The following is a 16728-nucleotide window of genomic DNA, read 5'->3' as shown; positions in this document are numbered from 1 at the left end:
TGTTTACGCCTCTGTTATCTACAAGTTTCATTGTAACTGTAGACTGCATGCCAGATCTGAAAGGCAACTCCTTACACTTGATTAATTTCCTTGTGATTTATAGGATTTATAGGATCTATTTAAGCTGCCTAACGCTGACAGGAAGTGAAATAAACAGGAAACATAATGTTAATAGAGAGGTGACAGTGATTTTTTTTAGAATTGGACACATTTCGTGCATGCATTATAAGTCCCGTGTCACAAAGGCACCAGTTTAGGTCTTAAGATCTGATTCCCAGGGAAAGTCTAAGGGGTTTCACTGTAAAGGGGCGGAGTGGTGGCTCTGAGGCTAAGGATCTGCGCTGGTGTCTAGCAGGCTGCCGGTTCGAATCTCCGTCACTGCCAAAAGAGATTTTACTCTGCTGGGCCCTTGAGCAAGACCCTTAACCTGTAATTGCTCCAGGGGCGCTGTACAATGGCTGACCCTGCGCTCTGACCCCAAGGGGTATGCGAAAACTAACAAATTTCTAATACGAGAAATCGTATAAGACAAAAAAAAAAAAAAAAGAACGCGGTGACCCACGAGTCTACAATCAGTGCACACGACTCCTTGTTTTATGGTAAAGGGAACATCGTTGAAAATATACTATTGTAACAACGTGCTTAGTAAATAATAACTATGACGCAGGTAGGGCTATTTATTTAAAAACTATTTGAACTGAAATCTACCTATGATCCCATTGCATAACCTCGAAGGAGCAGCAATTCTCGACATCACGTGCGCTACTCCCACAGAGCTGTTGCCACGCACCGCCCTTTTCTTGGCCGCACGCGGGTGCACTCAGCAAACTTCTCTGTAATGAATCGGCGGTATTGTTGCTCACTCTCTGTGCCAGTCTTCTAATTCTCTCTCCTGCTTCCGTTAGGGATCTCCACAGCGCTTCATCTTTTTCTATATCTTCCTGTCCTCTGCATCTTGTTCTGTTACACCCATCACCTGCATGTCCTTTCTCACCACATCCATAAACCTCCTCTTAGGCCTTCCTCTTTTCCTCTTTCCTGGCAGCTCTATCCTTAACATCCTTTTCCCAATATACCCAGCATCTCTCCTCTGCACATGTCCAAACCAGTGCAATCTCACCTCTCTTGCTTTATCTCCCAAAGGTCCAACCTGAACTGACCTTCTAATGTACTCATTTCCATCCTCGTCACGCCCAATGCAAATCTCAACATCTTTAACACTGCCACCTCCAGCTTTGTTTCAGGTCTTTTTGTCAGTGCCACCGTCTCCACCCATATAACATAGTTGGTGTCACTATCGTCCTGTAGTGTTGTGCCAGTGATTCCCGGAATTATATTTTTTCCTTATACTGATTTCTCGCATTCTCGCTCAATAAACAAGGGTATAAACGGCCCAAGTAACTGCCGCGACTGTAATATGTGTGTAGTTACCGTATATCGGCGCCCATTCCCTTTCAAAAATGGGGGAAGATGATTCGTAATCCTTTTCGGGGACCATTTCATCTGACACAGACACGGGGAGAACATGCAAACTCCACGCAGGGAGCACCCGGGAAACGAGCCCAAGTCTCCTAACTGCGAGGCAGCACCGCTACCCGCTGCGTCACCGTGCCACCCTCTCTTTACATTTTTCAGCGTAATTGTAATTTATATAAACATGATCAGTTTACCTATCAGTTTAATAACCGTTTTAACAATATTTTGGGTTTTCTTTTTTCATAAAATAAAAAGTGAGAAGACATAGGAAATTGACCTTCATTTAAATAACATTTTTGCTAATTTGGACTAGAAGACTTTGCTGTTAGATGTTATGGGACAGAAACGAGGGTGACAGGCCGGTGGTTCTGTTCGATCGAACCACTTAACTAACATATCGAAATAACCTTCTGTGCATGCTCAGTATACAATTCCTTTAAACAGTCAAAATAAGTTACTTACAAATAATAAATAAATAAATCGGACCCTACTAAAATTATTATTTGTCATTTAGGCCATTAGGAGCAAACGTATCCAATTCCTCATTCCAATGCCTTTCACATTTTAATCTGATTTTTTGTCCAGCTTTGTTGTGATTGTAAGTCAAACATGATTGGTCCGTAAAACCTTAGAAAAAAAAGCTGGCTCAAGGTAATACCATAAAAATCTGAAATTTATTTCGATGTTTTGAATTTTAAACGTGTAAATATATGCATGTGTAGCGTAATTTGACAAGTCAGCACAAATAGAATAGCGTCAGTGGGGCAGATTTGTTCACCCGTTTTCTAAGCGAACAGACAGGTGGATGGATGCATCTCAAAGTTAACAGCTTTACGTGTACTTTCGGGTAACCAGTATTCATTAACATTTCATTTAGGGAAAGTATGCGTAAGCGCCGTTAAGGTTTGAAAATTGTCATAGTTACCTCTCTGGGGACATGACGGGATTGACTCATGCTATGATCCCAAGATATGATTCAGGGAGTCCGTTCATTGTAATCCTGCTTGTGATCACGTTTACTAGACAAGCGCTATACAAATTGCAGAATGCATTCCATTAAGATTGATCAAAGGATTTAACACAAGCTTTGCTAAATGAATAATCACTTGAGAGTGACTCGATGACTACCCCTCGATGACGGGCGGTAACTGTCTATTTAAAGGACTTTCACTTTCGCTTGGGGAAATCATAAGAATGGCAGCTTCTTGCTATGTGTTTTTTATCTTTGAAATCCTGTTTTACCTGAGGACGGCACAAGGTAAGTAAATCGAATGCAGTCGGTTCATTTTGGGGATATCGCATTTGTAAATGTGAATACGAATGTCCTTTAGCTGGAAATTCAGTTTGCTCGGTTGTACGTTTCTCCGATCACTGCGGGGCTGTCAAGGGAATTTAAAATGAACTTAGATACGATTGTTTAAATGAGGTGTTATAAAGCAAACATCAACAAATAAAGTTTCCCTAAGCATTCTGCTACATTTTGTGTGAAATTCGGTAAAATTGTTTAATAATGATTAACTTATAGACGGATATGTTAGCAATTAAATGTCCACAAGATGTGGCAGTTTACACAATGCTATGTGGTTGGCATTACCATATCTTTACCTTTTATTTCCTGGAATTGTGTGCTGTTGAGGGAAAATTCAATGTTGGTGCAAGCATTTTATGACATAGTTACTGTTTGAGTTATGTACTGTATATTCTACTGTGCTCCATGGCTGGCAATACTCTATCAGTCCTTCCATCCATCCATCATCCATCCATTCATTTTCTGTACTTACTTATTCCAGTTCCTGGAAAGCTTATTCCAGCATCGTTGACCACAGTGCAGAAACCAATCCTGAGTGAGCAGGCATGCCATAGCAGTGCACATTCACTAGCACTGGGACAATTTGGAGCTGCCAATCAATCTGATCTTCACATTTTCAGGATGTGTGTGAAATACCTAATTATGAATACAAGCATCACACACTCATGGATCATCTAAATTCCTCACAGTATCTTGGAGCGGCCAGTCATTAGTGTTGCCCATAACATTACCTGTTTCAGGATCATACCCATAAAAGGCACTAACTTAACCTACACTCTTAAAAATAAAGGAGACAGAGTGGTTCCTAAAAGACCAATCTACATGAAGGTTTCACAAAGAACCCGTACATATTTAGATATGTAACAGACGCCATATAGTAAATAACCATGAAAGATGGTAACAGATTTGTGAAATAACCATGGCTCATGACTTTAAAAAGGACTCATGCTGCATTTGTTCAGTAATACAGGCTAAGTCCATGGTTTTCTTAATCTGATAGTGTCCTGCTAAGTAGCTTACTATAAATTGAAGATTTCATTTTTTCTATGTATTATAAATCTTTTCAAAGCACAAAGAACCAGCATCATACACAAGGAACCCCTCCCAGAATTAAATGGTGATTTGTCAAGCAATGGAGCTACAAGGAACCACACAACCCAGGATAAAAGAAAAAATGCCATTAAAGAACTGTTATTATTAAGAGTGTGCATGTTTATTGATTTAACTATAAAGATAAAGAATAGACTTAAGAAACTGGGAGATGGAAATAAATACTGATTTTTAAAAAAATATCTAATCAGGTTTTTAGGTCACATATAAAAATGTTATGCAGACCCAGTTACTTATTATAATAGTGACCATTACTTGTATGTTCATTGTAATGCACCTTGTAATAATATTCACTAAACAGGTGCTATGTAAAATAAATACTGCATTTTGGATTAGGACAGCTAGCCCAAATTTAAACTTTAACCATAAAATGCATTAAATAAACCTACATGTTTATAAATATAATTTTAAACTGAATGGATAAACTTGAATAAGTGGGAGATGGAAATTAATGCTGAGGGTACTTCTACCATTTGAATAGGTTTTCGGTGGCATATTAAAATGTTGTGTAGACCCAGTTGCTTATTATGATGGGGACAATGACTTAAGAAAGAGATCAGGACTGATTATTGGGGCACATTTGCCAGAAGTTTCAGTAATGAAGAGGAGAGAGGTTAGGAGCACGCACTGATACAGGGCATTGCTGCACCCACCACGTGACAAACCAACTCAGGATCCCAGATTAGGACCCGAGTGCAGCCATGCAACTGGTGACACCTCAGCACCACACTAGTTCAGAAGAAATGGACCAGTGTGAGGTTTTTTTATGGTGGCTGGAGTGCCAATTCTACAACCAACCCCCAGGTTTTTCCCTGCAGGTTGGGGGGGGGGGCCTACATGCAGGGCTGGATGCAGATTAACGTCATACCCAGGACGGAGCAATCGCAGGTGAAGGGCCTTGCTTAAGGGCCCAATGAAGTAGTTCACTTTTGGCGTTTACGGGATTTGAACCGGCAACCTTCTGATTGCCAGTGCAGATCCCTAGCCTCAGAGCCACCACTCCGAAGGTGATATTTCACAAGAGGCAATGGCTAAGGTGAGTTTAGGGTGGTAGCGGGGGGAACAACATCCTCAACTAGTAGCAAATATGGACAAAATTGTAAACTCCTTGAGTGTGGTGTTCATTCAGTGACTTGATGTAAGATGCCATTCTCAAACTCACTTAATGTAATTAGCATCACAGGTAGTCAGATCCAGTCCCATCAGCACCGAGCACAAAATTAAACAAGTACTGGACAAGAAACAATAGATCATCTGTCCATCCATTCATCCATCAGTCCCATCCATTTTCAAGGCAGGGTAATATCTTGATCTTCTGGGTCATTTAATTGTAAATGTCAACATAAGGTAAGAGCAGAAGTTTTAATATAGAACAGTTCCTGAACAAAATCAAAGAGAAGGATGGTATAGTTTATTTGTGGCGACTTTGCCCCTTGTTATACATAAGTATTCACTTTTACAGATAATATGGTGCAGTGATGATCCTATGAGCAGTGGAGAAATTCATTCAATTCAAGAAGCAGACAAATATGATGGTGGTTCACACTAAAAAGTCTGCAGAAGGATTCTGTGCATTCTGGTACAGTGTGCATTTCCCTGTAATGATTTTGGTGATGGTCTTAGTGGTCAAGGTGAATGCTTGTAAATGCCTTGGAGCTCTGAGTAATCACAGCACCCAGTGGTGAAGCATTTCCATCATGGCAGTTGTGAAATCTTCAAGATGACAGTGCCTTCATCTGCATGACACTAATGTAAAAGCATGTCAGTGTAAACCTTACACCTTAGTCACTCAAGTCACAAGACTGCAGCCTAATTGGACATTTATTACAGATTCTACAGCAGCACCCAGACATTTACTAAAAAACAAAATATTGGTAAATCTGATGAAAAAATGATACAAGATTCATGGTTCGCTCCATTGTCCGTTGCCATATAGTGACCCAACACATTAAGAAAGTTTATTTTGGTGTCTTCTTTCTTTTGAAAGTTATATGCTTTGATTTGGTAGAAATAATGAATGATTTGCAATTTATTTCTCTTTTTATTAGTGCTCTTCTCTCTTAACTTGATGGTGTATCTTACTGGTAACTAGGTAGAGCATTGTGAGCTCACATTTCTTTGGTCTCAGTTTGACTCCTGTATGAGATATCTTCTGTCTGTGTTGACATGTCAGGCTTCTTCTTGCTGCAGCACACATTTGATGGGTGGACGCACTGGTGTCCAATACTGGTCTGGTGACTGAAGGTGTTGTGGTAGATTCTGAATAGGACAAAGTAAGTTTAGAGAATAGATGTGATTTAACTTCTATCATTCTGTGTTTGAAATTAAATGAAAAAAATGTCTGCCTGTTGTTTTTTGTCACACAGTGCTTTGTTTTGGTAGAAAGTACCTTCCTCATACCTTGGTATTGTTCATCCTGTTAGTCAAGTGTGATTTGTTTCAGCTATTAGAACATTTTTTTCATGCAACTAGCTCCAAGAAAGTGTCACAGAAACAAAATGTGATCTTACTTAAAATTAATCCGCTGTGAGTGAAGCCACGGTATTCATTTCTGTAGCATTTGTTGGGACTAAACTTGAATGGAACACCACTGAATCAAATGGTCTCTGTGCCAACACACCCAAATTCACTCAAATCCTGGCAAGACAGCTGTGTGTTTCTCTCAGAGTTAAGACAACTGTTTTATTTTACCGCTGTAACAGGTGTATAAAATGTGATTAAATGAAGGTCCTACAACTTAGTAGTTCTTAGCAGCCCACTAACAACCAAATTAATTAAACAGCCATTTTCATTATTTACATGCCTGTGAAAAACTATTGATGTTGTTTTAAAAAATTTCTAAATATGTCATATTCTTGGGTGCAAATTTTCATTAGCAGTCCAGTACAAAATAGGTTCTCCCATGAATTCACACAAACATACGCTCACTCAAATCCTTGCTGTTAACCTTACTATGTGTCTTTAGGAAATGCAAACATAGTATAAGAATGCAAAGTCTGTCAGGCATTTCAGCCAGGAGTTGATAGCATCTTAGAGTAGAGAAATAACATAAGAACAGAAGAAGGCCAATGAATAAATGGAAATCATTGAATTCATCAAGTTTGTTTAGTTTGCTAGTAGATAAGCTCTCTCAAAATCTCTTCCGGGTGCCTTTTAAATGTTGTCAAGGTTTCTGCTTCAGCTTCATGATCTGGTAGTTTGTTCCTGATTCCCTTGTCTCTTGTGTAAAGAACTGATCCCACTCATCCATCGTAAGTGTTGCATGTTAATTAGCACATGAAAGTAAGAATCTGATTGTACTTTGTACATGTGATGACAATGACCCTATAAACCTATACATGTATTTTCATTTAATTTCAGTTGTTATACTCACTAATGATGGTGCCAGTGTGTGGTGATGTGTTGAAAGTTAATTAGCACATGCAAGTAAGAATCTGAATGTACTGTGTACATGTAATAGTAATTACCCTATAAACCTATAAATACTCCTACTGTAATTTGAACAAACACGTGCCCTCAAATTCATGATTCACTGTTCAACTGAAAATATTCTGATTGATCAACTTATAGAATTTGAGGATCTGGATTTGGTCCCCACTTAGCCTTCTCTGCTCCAGTTTAATGAGATTTAGTCCCCTCAGCCTGCCAGGCCCTTCTGTTCTGGGATGCACTCCATTGCTCTTTTCTGTCCAGGCTGTTAGTACTTCAATATCTTTTGTGTAGCATGTTGAGCAGAACTGCACACTGTGAGATCGTCTGCACTCCTAACTAAGAAATGAATAAGAGGATTGAGTTTTGGGGCAAGGATCATATCTCTCATCAAATGTTGAAAACACACCATAAAATAAGATGCTGCAGATGTTCTATCAGACAGTTGTGGCGAGTGCCCTCTTCTACGCAGTGGTGTGCTGGGGAAGCAGCATAAAGAAGAAGGACGCCTCATGACTGGACAAACTGGTGAGGAAGGCACGCTCTATTGTAGGCACGGAGCTGGACAGTTTGACATCCATGGCAGAGCGACGGGCGCTGAGCAGGCTCCTGTCAATCATGGAGAATCCACTGCATCCACTGAACAGTATCATCTCCAGACAGAGAAGCAGCTTCAGCGACAGACTGCTGTCACTTTCCTGCTCCACTGACAGACTGAGGAGATCGTTCCTCCCCCACACTATGCGACTCTTCAATTCCACCCAGGGGGGAAAATGTTAAAATTATACAAAGTTATTGTCTGTCTGTATACCTGCATTGTTATGGGCATTGTTATCGCTCTTTAATTTAATTTTGTTCTTTATTAGTATGCTGCTGCTGGAGTATGTGAATTTCCCCTTGGGATTAATTAGTATCTATCTATCTATCTATCTATCTATCTATCTATCTATCTATCTATCTATCTATCTATCTATCTATCTATCTATCTATCTATCTATCTATCTATCTATCTATCTATCTATCTATCTATCTATCTATAAAAGGTGAAGATGCATAATTTAACATTGGTTAAACTTTTTGTCCAGTGCTTCTTTTTTATTTAGGAATAAAATGTCAAATGAACTTGGACATGAAAGGGTACTGTGCCTGACCCAGATTGTTATATTTTATTACAGCTTCTGTATATTGGTATATGATATTGGAAGTCCAGTGATTACATGACTATTTATTTGGCTTGAATCAGGTGAATTTTTACCTTCTTGTTGCAGATGACTAAAGCTGAGCAGTCTCTGTAATACTAATAATTATGTACTTTTTGTGAATTTGTAATTTTAGTGAATTTGAATTAGCTCTATTAGTCTGTCTACATTACTATATAAGAATAAAAATAATTGAATTTAAAAGGGTAGTAACCCAATCACCTCTATTTAGTTTTAACAGCAGTAATTTTATTCATGTTTTATTAATTTATTTATTTCTGAGCAATACTAGTCTAATTTGTTAACTGTAAACTAAGATGAATTACAAAAAGATTATCATTAATCCTTCACTCAAGTATCATACTGTATGGCTTTACAATAAAAGTTATAGAAGCTGAACAGTGCATTAGAGTTTCAAATATCTTGAGGTTCAGGGACTTGAGCTCTGTTGTAACATCAATTTGTTCATTTTCTATAGACACTCATTCCAATAGTAAGTTATGGGGTACTGGAACCCAGTCTGGCAGCTGCAGGTTCAAGACATTAACCACCTTATCACAGAGCACATGTGCACACACAAACTAACACAGACCAAGGTTCACTCATGCAGGGATAATATGGAGTCATAGATCAACCAAATCTGGACTTATTTAGGATATGGGAAGAAACCAGAGTATCTGAAACAGATTTCCTTAAACATGACGAGAACATATAGACCCCATATAAACAGTGACCTGTCTGCAAACTAAATGTGGCGCTCTGAAGCTGTAAGACCTAGCTCATCATGATGCTCAAATTTTAGTTCAGTTTAATTTGTTTTTAGACAACAGATTTGCCATTCACAACCTAATGGTGCTGTATGCATTTCCTAATACAACATCTTTAAATTAACACATAAGTAGCTTTCAGCAAAACCTGGAACACAAGACAATTAAAGCAAATACAATATATGCCTAGAAGTACAGTATACTTTACATTTCCATAGTTAGGTGAACCAGTCTAACCACTTGGACTTCGCCATTGCCCAATACTGGTCACTGTTGTCTTAAAACAAGCTAGCATTCACTTTAAGGAAGGCTACCACAAAGACCTGGCAGATGTTATCTTCCTAACTTTTGTTCTCCCATTTCCCCACTGACTCTCAACAGTATGTGTATTTTCTAGTGAAAAATGCCTTGCTTATATTTTGACTAAGGTCATTTAAACAATCTGTATCCCACCTCTTGTGCAAGACAACGACAATCCAATGTCTTTCATAATAATAAAACATGCATACAGTATATGTAAAATAAAAAAAGTAAACTGGTGTCCAACAAAACCCTAAAATCCTAAATCCTAAAAATTTAGGACAGAAGTACTACAACAGCATAAAAAAACATTTAGGTTGTCCCTGAGGTCCAGTGCAACAACATCCTAACCTCCAATATGTCAAGAAACCCATGTCACTCGCCTTCCGTACACCAACAGTGCTTGTCATCTTTCCATTTTACTCAAATTTATCAATCTCTATGAATGCAGAAATAAAAAATAGAAAGCAAAGTAGTAAAATGCGGCCAAGGTACTGACCTACTGTACATACATTACAATGAATGAACTAATGTAGCCAATCACAAGAATATAAAAGAGAGAAACAGAATGACTGTTTGTGACTGCTTCAGTCAAAAGACGTATTTTGTATAAGTTAGGTTTGTAAAGCTCCTGATACTAATGTACATTTAGTGTCACTTCCTGAAGTACACACGTCTAATAGTGCTGACATTCTCAGTTGGTCAGTGCCTGCAGTTTGTGTGCTTTCCTTGTGTATGTGTAGGAACTCTGTTTTTTCCTAAATATCCAGCAGACATGGAGGACAGACAGATTGGTGTTGGCAGTCCATCCTGGGGTCCACTCATGCAAACCCTCATACATACAGGGTCAGTTTGGAATCAGTAGTCAACATAATCTGTACAGCAATAAGGGCATGAGAGGAAAACATGAGTACCCAGAGGAAAACCCACACAGACATTGGTAGGATGAGAAAACATCACCCAGGCCATGACTAGGAATGAGATTTGATCCCAGCTCACTGGAGCTACTTTGCATCTGCTACAGTGCTTAATTATTAATTGAAAGAGCCTGAGAATAAAACTTTGAATTTGTTGAATTTTCTTGACTCCAATGAATAAACTACCTTTTCAAGACACTGTTTATGAAGAGTTCATCCAGATTTTGCAAAATGTCTAAGAAAGCAAGTCTTAGATACTTTGGAAAAATGAGAAATCCTGAGATTAATTTGTTGTAACAATAGCAGTCATATTGTGCATATAAAACCAAATTTAAACGTAAAGACCTACAAAACAAACATTTTCTGTAGTGACCTACTATTTCAGAATTTAATCAAACTGCTTATATGCTGTCCGTATATTTCCCCATGTACTCAGTTTGCCTTTTTTGGTATTTATGAATACTACTTAAGTAAATTAAGCATAAATAAAAACTGAACAGGGGACCAAAAACCTACAGTAGTTATATTTACAACATGCTAGAGATCTTGAGATGAGAAGATTGACTCTGGCTGCATAAATGAGAGGCAGTCAATATTCAACTAGGGCCTAGTAACAGTCTGAGATAATAATGATGTTAATAAATATTAAAACAGATTGTACCAAAGAAAAAACATAATAAACAAGAGGAATGTCTGAGACAGCATTACATTAAACATTCCTCCTCCAGATCCTAATAACAGATAGAGTGAATGAACTATGTTGGAATCTGATATTTATTTATAATAAATAAAGACATCCAACTCCCAGTGACCTGTTTGGAAAGTCAAATGTTGCATAGTTTTATGTGAATGTTGGACTGAAGCCAAAAACATCTTGTTGCCGTTGATTAGGATCTAACGTTACTGCACAGGGATCTTGTTTCCTACTTCCTGTCATAATTCTATGGGGTTTTCGGTCATTTCTAAACCTGCATGTCTTCCTTTTGACTATTGTATTGTACATTAACTTATTTACTTGGAACAATTGCCTCACTTTATTAGCTAAATTGGCTTCAAATCCTTGACTGCACACACTGATGATTACTTTGCTTTAGACTTCTCTAGTGAAATGCAATGTTTCATGTTCAGTACACATAATGGAGTTCATTAAACTTAAGAAGCTCTAGTCCTCTAGAAGTGTTGGAGATCATCCAGGTGCTTTTTTTTTTTTTTTACCAAAATGCAATGATCATCAGTTTTTCACCAGTTGAGCAATGGCTTCCACCATAGATGCCCACCCATCAATCACATTTGTACTATGTAGAAATTTAACATCTTATTAAAGAAAGAAATGTCCCCTAACAGGACAAATCAGTTATCAGGTTGGAGAAAAGCTGTTCATTGTATCTTTTAATTACTTCTTGGCAAAATGCCTTGGAGGGAGCATTCTTCAAAAGCAGTCTGTTACAGCAAGGTCAGAATGATCAGAATGGTCAGAGAAACAAAGAATAGAGGATCATTTTCTAAACTGTTGAATTTACATACAGTGTCAATCAATGCATAGATTTCACTCTGGTTGGTTCATTGGCTTACACCCAAATGATTTATATAAAATAAAATTCTTTTATATGGGCAGCACGGTGGTGCAGTGGGTAGCACTGCTGTCTCACAGTTAGGAGACCTGGGTTTGCTTCCCGGGTCCTCCCTGCGTGGAGTTTGCATGTTCTCCCCGTGTCTGCGTGGGTTTCCTCTGGGTGCTCCGGTTTCCTCCCACAATCCAAAGACATGCAGGTTAGGTGCATTGGCAATCCTAAATTGTCCCTAGTGTGTGTGTGTGTGCATGCCCTGCCCGGGGTTATGACTAGGCTATGATGGGCAGTTTAGGTAGGATATTGTCATACACCCTACTCTTTATGAACAATACCCATGGATCTTTTATGGCCACAGAGAGTCAGGACCTCACTTTTATGTCCCATCTGAAGGATGGTGCAATGTTTACAGTACAGTGTCCTCATCATTGTACTGGGGTATTAGGATTTACATTCAGATCAGAATGCTCCTCTTACTGGCTTTGCCAACACCTCTTCCAGTAGCCACCAAAGTTTTCACTGGCATGGCTGCAGGCATTTATTTTCACAGCAGCTGCCATTTATTGTATTTTTTACTATAGCAGTAGCTATGTTATTGGTAATAATATGATGGCCGAAAGTGGGCTGTGGTGTTTTGGTTCAACTAGTCTTTTTGCCAGCAGCACAGTGGCACAGTGGGTTGCGCTGCTGCCTCGCAGTTAGGAGACCTGGGTTCACTTCCCGGGTCCTTGCTGCATGGAGTTTGCATGTTCTCCCCGTATCTGTGTGGGTTTCCTCCCACAGTCCAAAGACTGCAGATTAGGTGCATTGGTGATTCTAAATTGTCCCTGGTGTGTGTGCGTGCGTGCCCTGTGGTGGACTGGTGCCCTGCCCGGGGTTTGTTTCCTGCCTTGCACCCTGTGTTGGCTGGGATTGGCTCCAGCATACCCCCATGACCCTGTAGTTAGGATATAGTGGGTTGGATGGATGGAAAAGTCTTTTATAATATATTCTGGTTCTTCTTATACCTTTGAGTTGCACCACCACCCTTGAAATTTCTGTGCATATAACAACTGTCCATTCTCGTTTTTTATAGGACATCTGCTGATTTCTTAGTCACCCCTTAGTCCTCCTTCAGTACATTTTGTATATTACATCAGCGTTTCTTCTGGTACATTCTTTATTTATTTGACCATCTCAGTATTTTCTCCAAATCAATTCTTATATTTCAGTGTACTGTGGTGGATTGCCGGCTTCTTACTCCGGCCCTCACCCCCAGGCCACCAGGAGGAGCTCTCCGGACACCATAAACGTGCCCCGAGTTCCAGCAGGGCCTCATGGACTATGTAGTTTTTATACGCAGCCCTGCTGGATACCTTGGGGGCCACCAGGAGTCGCTGTAGGGTGGCTCGTGAGCTCTTATGTGCCCTATAACCTGGGAGTACGTCATGGTCACATGACGGGAAGAAACGACGTGCTCCCGGGTTGAAGAAAAGGACTGTTTACCCTGAACACCTCCGGGTCAGGGTGTATAAAAGGACTATGGGAAAGCCCAGACATTGAGCTGAGCTGGGAGGTAGGAGGGCAAAGTGTCTGGGCGAGGAGGAGAGTGTATTGTGATTAGTGAGTTATTATATGAATAGTGTGGAGTAGAGGGTGCTTTGTGCACTATACATAAAAAAAATAAAGAAGTCTTGTGCTTTTACCTCGTGTTTGGAGTGGTACCTGAGGGTTCAAGAGGTGGACAAAAGCATCTACTGCTACAGTACATTTTGTTGTTTACTTCACCTTTGTCTGGTTTCCTGGTGTGCCAGAACAGGTTTCTGACATTAAGCCTTTATGCTATTTCTTTACGATGAATGCTACGTTACCCTAAAATTATTCTTCCATAGTACACAGTACTTTTCTATTGTTATCTGAGGTGAGACAATCCCACAAGTCCTGGAATGGTTAGGAATCAATTACGTTTTCTAGACTGTCATGAGATAGCTTATTTTTTGGGGCCTGACATATCAGTGTAATTTGTGTGATATAAATTTAATGTGATAAAAAAACAGTTAAATATGAGCAGGTGTCTTCTAAATTATTCACTCATTTGAACTTAAATGTCCTGCTATCAATAACAATAATATCAATGGGACACAAGGGGCAAGGGCAACAGTTGAATGGCACAAAGCAGGGTTAAGTGCCACATCAGGTAAACAGGAAAACGACAGAGAAATCAGGTAACATGATAAGTCAAGGACTTGTCAGTGTGGGACATCAAAAAGTCACTAGGAGATGGTATGCTTAGTATTTGTGATGTTTAACCTCAGGATAGCATTAGGGAGAGATTCCAGCATGAGTGGGAGAAAGAGATGGCAGGGGTTGATATGTGCAGTGGTTTCTGAGGATCTATGGGGCAGGAATCTCATCAATGAGCATGAAGTCTGCTGCTTGAATAAAAAAAGAGCTGAGCCAGAGAGGAAATACCAACACCTACAAAGCTACTTAGGCAGTAAAGGACAAATGGTCCTGGGAAGAAAACATATCTCTAAGCAAGTATGACAAGGAGCTTCCCTGGAGACTTCACCCTTTAAGGGCAACAGGATGCGTAAGTGTTCATGAGCACAAGGCGCCTCTAGAAGTAGCTCATAGGAGTTATCCGTTTGGCACACAGAAGTCTCTCATAGGAATTATTTTGGACCTTAAGCTGGGATATAAAGCTGTCTTATAGCCAAGGGTCTTTTAAGTGTAGAAGTAAGGGAAGAAAGAGGTGTTAGAAAGGGAACGTTTTGGTAAGCTACTATGGTGGGCAAGTGACTGAGCCTCCTCACTAGGTATACAGGAATCCTAGACCTGTTTTTTTATACCTAGTGGGGCAATGAGTTTAATTACTTTTGCTTTGTTTCTTTGTACTTGGAGCTATACGTTTTTTATATTGCTCCATATAGTTTTTTTGTGATTGGATCTCACTTTTGCTTCCTTGCTATTGAAGTGGATGTTCCGGACTGCCAAAGAGGCTCCTTACACACTTTAGCCTTTTTTATAACAATGTTACCACACTGGTGTGCTTGATCATCCTTTGAGTTAGAAGATCTAAAGATCTGACCAAAGCACTTGGAACACATAGAATAATTTAAAGAATTGGAAAATTGGAATTGAAAAATTTTTGACTGAATTCTGCTTTCTGTTCAGTGTTACTTTTCTTATATTCCATATAAAGGTGTTTTTGTGTGGAGTCCACATGTTCTCCAAATATTTACACCAGAGCATCTGGTTTCTCGAGTTTGGAGGGTATCTATGTGAATATGTTACAAGATGGACTCATGTGCCGTTCGACTGTGGTTATTGCCTGGAGAAACCTAATCACAGAAAAGCAGGAGTGCGTAGGATAGACTGGCATTACCTATTTTACACACAAGTTGTTTTCTTATAAAGTAGCTGCCGGACGCTCTTAACCTCATCTCAAATGGGTCTCTTTGGAAAAACATTTCTGGTCTGATAAAGGTCAATTGATCACAGATAAAGTGTCTCTGTGGCGCACCATTTAAACACTTGGTCAGTGAACAAAGAGCCATAACTCAATAAATGGCAGCACTGCTGGACAACACTTTGCACCAATTGTCAACCAAATGGTTGGGCTTATGTGCTTCCAAGAAACCAATGGTTAATTGTCAAATCCTTCCTTTTATAAGCCATTGCAAGCTCTAGATCTTTGCTCTCTGTCTATATGCTCTCCCTGTACTCAGCCTGGCTGCAACTCTGCTCCATATAGCATGACCCCTGTGTGGCCACAACGAAGGCTCTTTTACTCCAAAGGATAATCTGGTGCTGGACTAAAACAGTGGAAAACTGTCTGTATTGGAGTTAGATGAGGGTGTCACAAGTTGAAACCTTGCTAAATAAAGCAAGTTGCACTAACCAGAGAAAGAGACCATACAAAAGCCATGCATTCGTCTTGCTAATGGCTGGAGCTGATTGACCACTGACTACCCAGCAGAATTAAATTGCATGCGAGCAAATGAAGCCACTCTGTGTTAAACCTTGGAGAAAACTGAAATTCCACCCACAACCAAAAAGGTATGAACCAAAGCAAAGAAGTATACAAGCTTCTTAACAAAGAAAGAAAAAGCCTACAGAATATCATTGCATGTGTGCCAGGGAAAGGACTGGAACAAAGCATCCCCTACACCTAGAGTCAACAAGATCAAAACCATGAGCACACCTACTTTCATTTTGAGAACTATTGATTGTAACTCAGTAGTTAGGAGAAAGCCAGCTAATGTTTTCTAGTTATCGGTGTTGTTGTAACTGAAAACAGCCTTTGTGAAAGATAAGTTTTTAGTTGTTATAAGTTTCTCTTGCTAAATTCAATAGGAAAGTTCAGAGCAGTATTCCTCACACATTAAACACATACAGGGGACGAGTGTGCTTGTGTGTGTGTATCCAGTGCAGGGTAGCTGTAAGCAAATCAATATCACTGTCACGATGATACAAATTTAATAACTAGTTAAAGAACTTACCCTTCTTGACCATCTTGACCGTATATATGCCTTTTCCTATAGGAGAGAAAAACTTCAATAAACCAAGAAATAGAATCCATATGTTATGTACCTTTTTCTATAGAAGAGAAAAAAATTGAAACTAAACTAGTATAAATTTATGTTTTGTGTTGTTTGTTCTCATCTTTAG

General features: G+C 39.4%; 1 protein-coding gene across 2 annotated transcripts in view; it reads left to right on the top strand.

Annotated features, from left to right (window-relative positions):
* Window positions 1-2595: 2595 nt before the first annotated feature.
* Window positions 2596-16728, top strand: part of LOC114650837 (uncharacterized) — a 112317-nt gene continuing 98184 nt past the window's right edge. For both annotated transcript variants that reach the window (XM_051925679.1, XM_051925678.1), the window contains exon 1: window positions 2596-2734. In XM_051925679.1, coding sequence (XP_051781639.1) covers window positions 2611-2734 — 124 coding nt within the window. In that variant the 5' untranslated portion in view covers window positions 2596-2610. The remainder of the gene's footprint in view (window positions 2735-16728) is intronic.

Source organism: Erpetoichthys calabaricus, chromosome 4 (assembly GCF_900747795.2).
Source record: "Erpetoichthys calabaricus chromosome 4, fErpCal1.3, whole genome shotgun sequence".
Taxonomy (NCBI): Eukaryota; Metazoa; Chordata; class Cladistia; order Polypteriformes; family Polypteridae; genus Erpetoichthys; species Erpetoichthys calabaricus.
Note: the sequence above shows the minus strand (reverse complement) of the source record. Positions and strands in the feature narration are given on the sequence as shown.